General features: G+C 44.7%; 1 protein-coding gene across 9 annotated transcripts in view; it reads left to right on the plus strand.

Moving 5' to 3' along the window:
• The window catches only part of LOC129051277 (tensin-3-like), a 159,434-nt gene that overhangs the window by 111,944 nt on the left and 35,166 nt on the right, over positions 1-12,324 (plus strand). For 8 of the 9 annotated variants that reach the window (XR_010138124.1, XR_010138123.1, XM_063718468.1 and 5 more), the window contains exon 8: positions 8,519-8,583. Coding sequence is in view for 7 of the 9 variants with exons in the window: in XM_063718468.1 (XP_063574538.1) it covers positions 8,519-8,583 (65 nt within the window). In the remaining 2 variants the exon portion in view is untranslated. Of the gene's footprint in view, positions 1-1,512; positions 1,636-8,518; positions 8,584-12,324 lie in introns of all 9 variants that reach the window. The other variant, XM_063718474.1, reaches the window with a different exon arrangement.

Below are 12,324 nucleotides of genomic sequence, written 5' to 3' on the forward strand. Positions count from 1 at the left end.
TCGGCATCGTGTGTATAGATGATAAATACTACATATATATGTATAGAACAAATCTATACACGTGATGCTTCCTCCTCCCGCCTCCTGGGATCTTTCATATATACTGCATATATATATGCATGGAACAAATCTATAACAAATATATGTATAGAACAAATCTAAACTGCATCATGTGTATAGATTTGTTAAGCCACCACAAACAAGAGACAAAACATTTCCATCAGCATGGGGCTCTCTTCTCCTAGTATCTCTTTATGGTCATAGTAATCCACTCCTTTCATGATAATTTTCATTTTTTAAAAAATTGTTAAAATTTTTTCAAATTTTACTTTAAGTTCTGGGATACAGGTGCAGAACGTGCAGGTTTGTTATATAGATATACATGTGTCATGGTGATTTGCTGCACCTATCAACCTGTCATCTAGGTTTTAAGCTCCTCACGCATTAGGTATTTGTCCTAATGCTCTCATTCCCCTTGCCCCTCACCCTTCATGATCATTTTCAATAGCAAAGCTTGGGATAATTTTAAGACTCAGTCAACATAAGTTGTGGTAATATATGTATGTATATTCTATATGTTGAAATATTTTGCAGCCATTAGAGTAACAGAGCGGAAACATGATAAGTTGCCTATTTTAATACTAGTTATCAATAGTAGAGTATAGAATTTATGTATAATGGTATCTCAATTATGCTAAATGTATATGGAAAAGAGACTAAGGGATTCATGAAAACATTGCAGTGGTTATCTTTGAGTGGTGGCAGCGGTAGTGACTTTTCCTACTTCCTGGCAGTTTTCTGAAATTTCCAACAATCTTACACTATTTCTACGACTTTCATCATAAGATAGAGCCCCTTGTCCTCACCCTACTGACAAAAGGAAATCAAAGGAAAAGCAACACCCCCATGTGGCCACAGGCCACTGTGGACTTCTGTGTGCCTCAGGATGCTCAGAGCTGCAGTTCTGTACCGAGTCACTGTGTCTTTAGCACATGGTGGTGATTTTCTTTATCCAAGCACCAAACTTAATCAGGGTTTTGAAGGTGCTTCCTCCTTAAGTCCTGCCTTTCCAGGAGATTGTCTCTGAGGTGTTGTCTGCACAGTGTGGGAGATGGCTGGCTGCACTCTCCAAACTGGGATTTTAACCCGAGTGGGGAGATTTTGGCAGCAGCTTGGGCCTAGGACTGCTGTTTGAGATCTCACTGGACTGCAGCCCTCTTCACACAACCTGCACCATCGGCAACTCAAAGACCTTTCTAGAATTGTCACCCCAGCTGCAGAAGAGCAGATGAGCCCCTAGAGGAAGAGGCATCACGTGGGCAGTATAATGCTTTATTTTTTCTTCCCAGTGAAGGAAGTTGGTCCTCGTGCTCACTGAGTTTTAGGAAAGGGTCACCCAGCATGTTCTTTACTCCCAAATGAAATGTATCGATGATGAAAGAAGTCATTGTGAGATGGCCTCAGAAGGTTTCAGGAAATGGAAACTGAGGGAGCTCCCCTCTCTTGTTGCACATCATGGATGTGGGCTGGCCGGAGCTCCACGCACTGCCCCTGGATAAGATGTGTACCATATGCAAGGCACAGGAGTCCTGGCTGAACAGCAACCCCCAGCATGTGGTCGTCATTCACTGCAGGGTGAGCGCACCCCCTCTCACATTTGGGGGTCTGGCTAGGCTTTAGCCTTTGGAGTTGAGATGGAGACAACTGCTGCATATGAGCACATTTCCGCTTTGAGCTGGTGTGATGCGCTCCTTATGGGTTTGTCTTTAGGTTTTCCTACTTGCTCTTAAAGAAGGAAACAAAGAGTTATCACACCTCCCCAAGTTTGGCCTTAGAATTTATAGGATTGTGGTCCCTGAATGTGTAGCTGGACATTTGAAACTATTGACCCCAAATTGACCACAGTTATGAGAGCAAATCGTTTCGTTTTTATTAAATTTTATTTTTCATGGAAAGCCCTCCTTTTCAAAACAGCTATGCCCTTTTCAGATGGACTGTGTCAGACTTTCCATGCCGTCTTGAGTTATGGTAATCAGTTGATAGACTAGATGATGGCATGATGCCATTGCAGTAAACATGTCGTCCTTTCCACGTGGAGCCATTGCAGTGCAGATGTGGCCTGTGCATCTTCACAGAGTGGCTGGGACTGTCTGTGTGTCAGCCCCAGCAGGCTTGGTGGATGCCGGCAGCCCAGGTGCATAGCTGGTGGGCACTCCTCCTCCTGGCTGCATCGGGTTCCTTCCATGCTTCCTCCTCCTACCTCCTGGGATCTTTCCTCTTAATTCCCAGTTTTCTCAGCTGCTTTGCACTGCTCCTCAAATGTGATTGGTGTTGAAAGGGGTTGGACTGAAAGCAAACTCACTGAGGGGTAAGCGTGTGAAGCTTAACCCTCCTGCCAGAAACTTACTATTAGAGAAAAGCTCTTATCCCAGTCACACCTTGAGTCAGGGAGGAATCCTTTGGGAAAGGATGTAGCCAGGGGGCTGGGGTCGCTGTTCGTTAATGGGCAGCTCCCTGTTTTGTGTGTTTGACAAAGCATTCTTAGGACCATCAAAGTATCTAGGAAGTGTTGACGGTTCAAGATAGAAGTGTTTTTTCTTTCTTCCGGACTCTTTCACACTAAAAAACTGCACAGAAATCCATTGTATTATGGAATTTAGTTTGAAAGAAGCTTCCATTTGAGTTATGTTAGACTCTCAGTATATCTTTCCCGCAAAGGCACTAGGTAGGCCGGCCTGTGGATGCTGTTTACAGCTGTAAGGCATTTGATGACCATTCGATGTGCAGAAAACTTCCATCAGGGACACACAGATGTTATTTGCTTCTCTCTGGTATTGTCTCTTTCCTCACATCTAACTTGATCATATTTTCCCCCCAAATGGACAGGCACACCCATTAGGACCACCAAATTGTCTATGATGACCTGATCTTTTCAAGTATTATGTTAAATTATGGATCCTCCACCCAAATTGTGTTTTGGTGCAAACTAAGAGAGAGAAAAAGAGAGAGAGAGAGAGAGAGTCAGACAGACTTTTAAATCAATGTAATTCTTGTTAATTAAAACAACCTATGCTTTTCAGGCTTGGTGTGGTGATCTTGACACAGTGAGCCTGATATTGATGGATCATCATTGCCCAGGATCACGTAGCAAGCTGTTCTAAGCAGCATTCCTGAGCTGTGAGCCTGGGCCCAGCAGCAGCACCTGTGGAAAGTGCAGGTTCTAGGGCGCACCCAGACCTGCTGCCAGCTGCATTGTCAGAAGACTCTTGGAGTTGCTGGACTTGAAAAGTGCCATCCTTGGCCATTTATTCCATTTTAGTTGTTGTTCACTTCAATTTTTTAGATGAAATTGAAAGAAATGATGAGATTATTTAAAACATATGGGTCCTAGTGGGGACCACCTAGAGCTTTCTAAAATTCATCATTTTGCTAAGCAACTTTAGGCTTTCTGGACAGCTCTTGTTAGTGGAATTCATGGGAACATGTTGAAACTTCTCAGAAGTGATTTGCTAATCGCTTGCCCTCTTCTGGTGCCATGTAAATCATTTTTGAAAAGCTTACAAATTGTGCCCTGAGAGATAAGCCCTCTTTTAATTTGAAATTGCTGATGTCGATGTTAACAGAAGTTCATCATCATCACTGCAGGGGTGAAATCGCTGACATTTGGCGAAATCCGCCTGCTTTGCAGAATGCGCGTATCCTTCCACACATGCCAGGAATTTCTAGCATAGCTGGGCGTGTCTCAGCCTGGGCGGGAACAGAGTGAGGGTCAGTCCTGCTATGCTTCCCATTCTGCTGTGTGATGCAGAGGCTTGTGTTTGTGTGGGTGTGTGCAGTCTCCTCCTCACCCCTCCACATCCTGGTTATTGACTGACCAGAAATGGCCTGCAGTTCTTTTGGGAGATTTCATCCACACCATGCCTTTTGTTTCTGAGTCCATGGTGAAGAATACCCATGGAAAATTGTGCAATTAGTGATTCTGTGATTTTTGTTAAGAACAGTTCCAAGTCCAAAAGAATGCAGCTTGCACTAAAACGTAACAGTCCATGAGCCTATCGTGCCCTCTTGTGTTTTCTACATCCTGTGAGCTAAGAGCTTTATTTACATGAACATTACATGAAGATGTCCTACTTCAGTTCCATACGTAGTTTGAGTGGAACATGGCCACCTCCATCTGTTCACGTACATCCATGGCTGCTTCCACCCACAATGCAGGGGTAGGTTTGAATGGTTGAAACAAGACTTTGCAGCCTGCAAAACCTTAAATACTTACTATTGCATTAAGAAAGACCTCATATCAGGGTACTGCTGGCCTTGTAAAATGAGTTTGAAAGTGTTTGCATTTCTTCAGCTTTCTGGCAGAGTTTGCAGTAGTCTGTTTTCTGTTACTTATAACAGAATATGTGAAACTGGGTAATTTGTAAAGAAAAGGAATTTATTTCTTATATTAAAATTTATAGGAGCTGAGATGTCCAAGCTCAAGGGGCTGCGTCTGGTGAGCGCCTTCTTGCTCTTGGGGACTCTGCAGAGGTCCTGAGGCTGCACGGGGCATCACATGGCGAGGGGGCTGAGGGTGCTAGCTCAGGTCTCTCTTCCTCTTCTTAGAAAGCCACCAGTTCCGCTCCTGTGATAACTCGTTAACCCATTAGTTAATTAATCCGCAGATGTATTAACCCATTCATGAAGGCAAGGTTCCCCATGACCCAGTCATCTCTTAAAGGCCTCACCACTCAATACTGCCACATTGGAGATTAAATTTCAACATGAGTTTTGGAAGGGGCTAATATTTAAACCATAGCAAAGTTTTCTCTTTTTTTCGATGATGGAATTCATCAGTTAAGTGATCAGGTCCTGGGCTTTTCTTTGTCGGAGAGTTTATATTACTGATTCAATCTCCTTACTTGTTATTGTTTTGTTCAGATTCTCTGTTTCTTCATGATTCAGTCTTAGTAGGTGGTATGTGTCTAGGAATTTATGAGTTTGTTCCAGGTTATCCAATTTATTGCTATGTAATTGTTTGTAGTTTTTTGTGTTTCTTTGTGTCTAAATGGCATCAGTTATGATGACTGCTCTTTCATTTCTGATTTTGAGTTTTCTCTTTTTATGTTAGTCTAGGTAAAGATTTGTCAATTTTGTTAGTCTTCAGGAAACCCAACCCTTAGTTTTGTTGATCTTTTCTATTGTTTTTCTAGTCTCTCCTTTATTTGTTTCTGCTCCAACCTTTGTTTTTTCCTTCCTTTGCTAATTTGGGGTTTAGTTTGTTCTTTGTTCCTTCAGGTGCAACATTAGGTTTTTTGTTTTGTTTTGTTTTTTGAGACAGAGTCTCACTCTGTCACCAGGCTGGAGTGCAGTGGCGTGATCTCGGCTCACTGCAACCTCCAACTCCCTGGTTCAAGTGATTCTCCTACCTCAGCCTCCCTAGTAGCTGGGATTACAGGCACGTGCCACCACAATGAGCTAATTTTTGTATTTTTAATAGAGACGGGGTTTCACCATGTTGGCCAGGATGATCTTGATCTCCTGACCTCGTGATCCACCCACCTCGGCCTCCCAAAGTGCTGGGATTACAGGCGTGAGCCACCGCTCCCGGCCTAACATTAGGTTTTTTTATTTGAGAGTTTTTTCTTTTAACATAGGCATTTATTGCCATAAACTTTCCTCTTACAACTGCTTTTGCTGCATCCCATAAGTTTTTGGTGTGTTGTGTTTCAATTTTTGTTTCTCCCAAGATATTTCTAAACCTCTCTTCTGACTTTTTTCTTTGACCCAGTAGTTATTTAGGAGTATGTTGTTTAATTTCCATAAACTTGTGAATTTTCCAAGATTCCTCCTGTTATTGATTTCTGGTTTCATACCACTGTGGTCAGAAATGATACTTGAGGCCAGGCGCGGTGGCTCATGCCTGTAATCCCAGCACTTTGGGAGGCCAAGGCGGGCAGATCACCTGAGGTCAGGAGTTCGAGACCAGCCTGGCCAACATGGTAAAACCCCGTCTCTACTAAAAATGCAAAAAAATTAGCTGGGCATGGTGGCATGCACCTGTATTCCCAGCTACTCGGGAGGCTGAGGCACGAGAATCGCTTGAACCCAGGCAGTGGAGGTTGTAGTGAGCTGAGATCTTGCCACTGCACTCTAGCCTGGACGACAGAGGGAGACTCCATTAAAAAAAAAAAAAGAAAAAAAGAAAAGATACTGGATATGATTTCAGTCTCCTTAAATTCGTTAAGGTTTGTTTTGTGGCCTAACGTGCCATCTATCCTGGAGAACCTTCTGTGTGCACTTCAGAAGAATGCATATTCTGATGCAGTGTTCTGTATATGTCTGTAAGGTCTGTTTGGTCTAAAGTGCAGGTTGAGTACCCTGTTTTCTTATTGGTTTAGGTGATCTGTCCATTGTTGAAAATGCGGTACTGAAGTCCCCTACGGTTGTGGCATTTCTATCTGTCCCTTCAGATCTTTTAATATTTGCTTTATAGGCCGGGCGCAGTGGCTCATGCCTGTAATCCCAGCACTTTGGGAGGCCAAGGTGGGGGGATCATCTGACATTGGGAGTTCGAGATCAGCCTGATCAACATGGAACAACCCTGTCTCTATTAAAAATACAAAAAATTAGCCGGGCATGGTGATGCATGCCTGTAATTCCAGCTACTTGGGAGGCTGAGGCAGGATAATCACTTGAACTTGGGAGGCGGAGGTTGCCGTGAGTTGAGATCGTTCCATTGCACTCCAGCCTGGGCAACAAAAGCGAAACTCTGTCTCAAAAAAAAAAAAAAAAAGAAAAAAAATACTTGCTTTATATATCCATAAATAGTGCCACAAAAGCGATTGGTAATGGGGTAAATGTTACCGCCATGTGTGCCTGTTTTGGCTGAAGTGTTGTTTCTTTGTAGGTGAATTGCTGTCAAATACAGTTTTATGCAAGAGGCATACTAGTAGCCATACTGTTAATAATTTGCACGTGCCAGGATTCAGCTGCAAAGAGTGTATCAAGTGCCCGCATTGAGTACCTATAAGGCATGCTCTTGACTTTCACTGACAGAGAGGATGCTCCTGGGTGACATTCATGTGTGACTGGGCTTATCAGAATTGTGACTTGAATTTGATCAGTAGTTTCTTCTCAAGAAGTTAGGGAGCTACATATTAGAGGCCCTGCCTTTTTGGCTTTATATGATTCCAGATAAGGGGTTGGCAAATATTTTTAAAAACAGCCAGATTAGGCCGGGCGCGGTGGCTCACGCCTGTAATCCCAGCACTTTGGGAGGCTGAGGCGGGTGGATCACGAGGTCAGGAGATCGAGACCATCCTGGCTAACATGGTGAAACCCCGTCTCTACTAAAAACACAAAAAATTAGCCGGGCGTGGTGGCGGGCGCCTATAGTCTCTGCTACCTGGGAAGCTGAGGCAGGAGAATGGCGTGAACCTGGGAGGCGGAGCTTACAGTGAGCCGAGATTGTGCCACTGCACTCCAGCCTGGGCGACAAAGCGTGAGACTCCGTCTCCAAAAAAAAAAAAAAAAAAGAGCCAGATTGTATTTTACGCTTTTCAGTCCCCGTGGTCTTGCTGCAAATACTCAAACCTACCCCTGCAGAGAGAGTGAAAGCAGCCCTGGATGTAGGTGAACAGATGGGAATGGCCATGTTCTAGTCAAACTTTGTATATGGACAACTGAAATCTGAACTTCAACACATTTTCACATGGCGTGGAATCTTCTCTTTTCAAAATTTTTTCTTAATAGTTAGAAAATGTAAAACTACTCTTAGCTCACAAGTTGTGGGAAAGTAGGTAATGGGCAGAAGTAGCTCCTGGGCTGTGGTTTGCAATCTGCTGTTGTAGGTTGTAAGAGTATGTTCTAGAAGGTGGCACTCTATGGCCCTGGGTGAGGGTGGCCTGTCCAATACTTTCTGCTTCTCCTGCTGGTGTTGCTGGTCTGTGGGCTGGGCTGTTGGTGTCTGTGGTTATGGTTTGAGTGGGTCCTTTTCCAGAACTTCTGCCTGGGACAATGGTTCCTCTATGTGTAGTGAGGGCGGGCTACGGGGGTGTACGTGGAGCTCAGGTGCTGGCAGTGCTGCCAGTGAGCTGGAATCTGTGTCCCATCATGCTGAGCTGTGTTTGCAGCCCTGATCGTTGTCAGCCCGTTAGCAGGCAGGCGTTCACTTCTGTCTGACCTGGATAATTAAGTCATGCTAATTGCTGCAGCTCCTGGCACAGTTTCTTCCAGCCTAATTGGGTAAAATGACAGGCAGCTGCTGTGTTGGTCTGCCCTCCTGGGCTTCTACGGCTGCTCCAGTTAGCACCCGCTCTTACTGTTTGCACCCAGCATGCAGGTTCGGTTCCCTGTTGCAGAGACTCCAGTTGCACTGGGTACTGACTTTCCCAGACAGGAAGGCTGTGGGTAATGCTGGCCTTACCTCCAAGGCAGGCTCTCTATCATTTTGTCCACTAGTGAGTCTTTTCCTGTTCTAATTACATCTCTGCTGTGGGATTTCAGAGAAAATCAGCTGATCTTTTGTCTCCTGCAGGGCGGGAAAGGATGCATAGGAGTGGTCATATCATCCTACATGCATTTCACCAACATCTCAGCCAGGTAGGATGATGTCAGCTCGCTGTCTTCAGGTGCTAAAAGCTGAGCCTGCATGGGGCTGAAGGCTGTCTGCGCAGGAGCTGTTCTGGATACCAAGGGCTTGGCTGACCTGTGTTTCCCATCCCCCAGTGCTGGGGTGGTCAGTGCCTGGAAACCCAGTTTCCAGTTAAGCGTTTACACTTGTGAAAGTGGCATTTTCCAGGTTGGGTGACTGTGTATGATTGATTCTAAGTACTTCCATGGAGGCATTAAAAAAATAAGTGGCCCCACTGTCCCTTGTTCTTTAATAGAGAATTCTCTAATAAAAAATAACAGAGATAAAAGTCACGATTATGAAAAGAACAGAGTGGTCTCACTAAATCAGCTCATACCTTGTATATAATGATGGTGACAGCCACCTCTTTTGCAGGCACTGGGCCTCTGGGAAGTATACTGAATATTTTCCTTTTCTCCCTGAATTCTCCTAACTAACCCATGAGGCAGTTAGTATCATTCCCATTGCATGGATGAGGGAGGTGAGGCTCAGAGGAGCCAGGCAGCTTGCTCATGATCCCACAGCCTAGGAGTGGAGAGCCAGGTCTGGGCTGGTTTCCATAAGATGGAACTGTAATCATGGAGACTTTGGAGGTGCCACTTGGGTCCCCTTAGCCAGACATGACACAAACACGGCAGGGCCACAAGGACCTCAGCCCTATGCCCATCCTCCTGGCCTTGGGCAGCTGTGGTGTACACCTGAACCCTTCCCAGAGTGCAGATCTTCACTCTCGCTGAAATGCAATGCAGAAAATATCATTATTTATGGGGTCTGCATTTGCATCTGCCCTGTCTTCTCAATGGCCTCTTTGTAAAGCCTGAGCTTTCCATTCTGAGGAAATAGAAGCCTATTCATATCAGCCGATAAACCTTTTCCTTTCTAGCACCAAGGAGTGAAATTTGACTTTCTGAATGTTTTCTCTGGAAACCAACTGGGGAGTTGGTGTCTGCCAGGGAGGAAACCAACCCCCAAGTGAAAATCAGATACCCTCTTGGTGAGAATAATCATCGGTGTGTGTGTGTGCCAGGAAAATCGAGATTCCTGGGCACATCCATCCCTCAATGATGCCAAAGACATTTGGTTGGTAACTAAACATAGCCTGGCTGGTTCTGGACAGAGACCACCTGAGCCTGAGCACTTCTGTTTTTGTTTTTGTTTTTTTTTGACAGACTCTTGCTCCGTTGCCCAGGTTGGAGTGCAGTGGTGCAATCTTGGCTCACTGCAACCTCCGCTTCCCGGGTTCAAGTGATTCTCCTGCCTCAGCCTCCTGAGTAGCTGGGATTATAGGTGTGTGCCACCATGCCCAGCTAATTTTTTGTATTTTTAGTAGAGACAGGGTTTCACCATGTTGGCCAGGCTGGTCTTGAACTCCTGACCTCAGGTGATTATTCGCCTCGGCCTGCCAAAGTGCTGGGATTACAGGTGTGAGCCATCACGCCCAGCTGCAACTGAGCATTTCTATCCCCAGCAAAGTAGTACTGCCTGAACCGAAGTTCCATGCACTGTGGGTAGTCCTGGATTTTTTGGGAAGGGTAGATGTCTTAGGGCTAAAAACACACCTTTGACCTCTTGCTACAAATTCTGTTTTCTCTCAGTAGTCAATATGTATTTCATCTGCATGTGTCAGGCAATTTACATGAATCTCTCTAAGCCTCAGCATCCTTACCTGGAAAATGATGGTAGTCCTACTTCCCGGAATGTTGTGACAGTTCAACATATGTTACACAAAAAGCACTTAGAACAGCATCAGTACTCAGGTATTGGCTACCATTAACGCTGCTGTGATTAGTAGGAGTAATAGTATTAAGTGCCTTTCAATTAAATGGGCTGATACCACATGCTCTTTGTGACTTGCTTTTCTACATTAATATCATTTTATACGCATCGTTTCCCGACATCATTTCAGTGGCAGCATAGCACTTTATTCAACGGATATGTTATGTATTTAAGCATTTGTTGATTTTGCCTATCCAAGTTGCTTCCAGTTTTGTCAGTTTTGTGTGTGTGTGTGTGTGTGTGTGTGTGTTTAAGACGAAGTCTCACTCTGTCACCGGGGCTGGAGTGCAGTGGCGTGATCTTGGCTCGCTGTAACCTCCACCTCCCAGGTTCAAGTGATTCTCCTGCCTCAGCCTCTCAAGTAGCTGGGATTACTGGCACCCGCCACTATGCCCAGCAAATTTTTTGTATTTTTAGTAGAGACGTAGTTTCACCATGTTGGCCAGGCTGGTCTTGAACTCCTGACCTTGCGATTTGCCCACCTTGGCCTCTCAAGTGTTTTTTTTTTTTTTTTTTTTTTTTTGGTAATTAAGGTTGCTTCCAGTTGTTTTCTACTGCAAAGCTTGCCATGATGAACACATTCTTATACATACATCTTTGATCATTTCTACAATGTTCCCTCTTAGATTATATTTCAGAAGTAGAGTAATCCCAGATAGCACAAGCACATGTTTGAGATCTTTATCACAAACTGCAAACAGAAGAAAACAGAAACTTCAAGTCACCAGAGAAGAAGAACATTCTTGTATCAACACCATAAAAATAAGAGTTATAAAGACAAAACCAGTACTAATATTATTACTACTACTAATATTACTATGGAAAATAAGCATTGGTCAAAATGTATTCTCAGCATTTCATAAAACAAGTAAATTTCAGAAAAAGGAATGCTTAAAAGTCACTGGGAGGCTATGGAGCTGCATTCTCCTGCTCAGTATGTGATGGACTCGGTGCTAAAGTGGGCCCTTCTGTTTGTAACTGCGCCACCAGCACAGCCCCTTGCCTAGTAAATGCACGTAGCAAGTTGTCCATTTTATAGCATTCTGTGAAAGTCAAATCACACTCAACTTACTTTTGAGTATGTTTCTTTCTCCTCCTGCCTGTCTCTCTACCGGTATTTTTATGAAGTCCACAGTGCTTATGTACATCATTTTTCTAGAGGGGCACAGACACGTTTTTCTAAGTAAGGGGCCCACTTTATCAGGTGTTGTTGTTGTTGTTGTTGTTGTTTTGAGATGGAATCTCACTCTGTCACCCAGGCTGGAGTGCAATGGTGTGATCTCTGCTCACTACAACCTCCGCCTCCCGGGTTCAAGTGATTCTCCCACCTCAGCCTCCCAAGTAGCTGGGATTATAGGCACCCACCATCATGCCCCGGTAATTTTTATTTTCGGTAGAGCCAGGATTTCACCCTGTTGACCAGGCTGGTCTTGAACTCCTGACCTCAGGTGATCCGCCTGCCTTGGCCTCCCAAAGTGCTGGGATTACAGGTGTGAGCCACCACACCCGGCCTATCAGGGTTTTAAGGAAGCATTTGGCCCAAATGAGTTGGAATTGTTAAGACACTGCACTCATATTCCAGGATTTGTGCTGAAGTCATATCAAGAAATCCCACGAATGCCCTGCTGTGAGATTTCTGGAAGTTTCTGTCAGACACTAACTGTGAGCACTGTGGACCTGGCATTGAAGGTCAACTATATTGTTGAAAAGCAGGGTTACTTTCAATCACTTCAAAAACAATGCTGCAGCCCCGAGGCCTCAGATACATTTCCAACCCCGGTGCCCTGCAGTGTTCTCAAGCCCAGTCCTGGGAGTGACATACTGGTGGGGCACAGGCTGGCCCACTTGTGTCTTGAGGGTGCCTCTTGGGACTTCATGGGGGGGTCCGTTGACTCTCCTGCCCTGGGTTGCTCCCTGCATCCTTGTGGTCCTGA

The sequence above is a fragment of the Pongo abelii genome, chromosome 19 (assembly GCF_028885655.2).
Source record: "Pongo abelii isolate AG06213 chromosome 19, NHGRI_mPonAbe1-v2.0_pri, whole genome shotgun sequence".
Taxonomy (NCBI): domain Eukaryota; kingdom Metazoa; phylum Chordata; class Mammalia; order Primates; family Hominidae; genus Pongo; species Pongo abelii.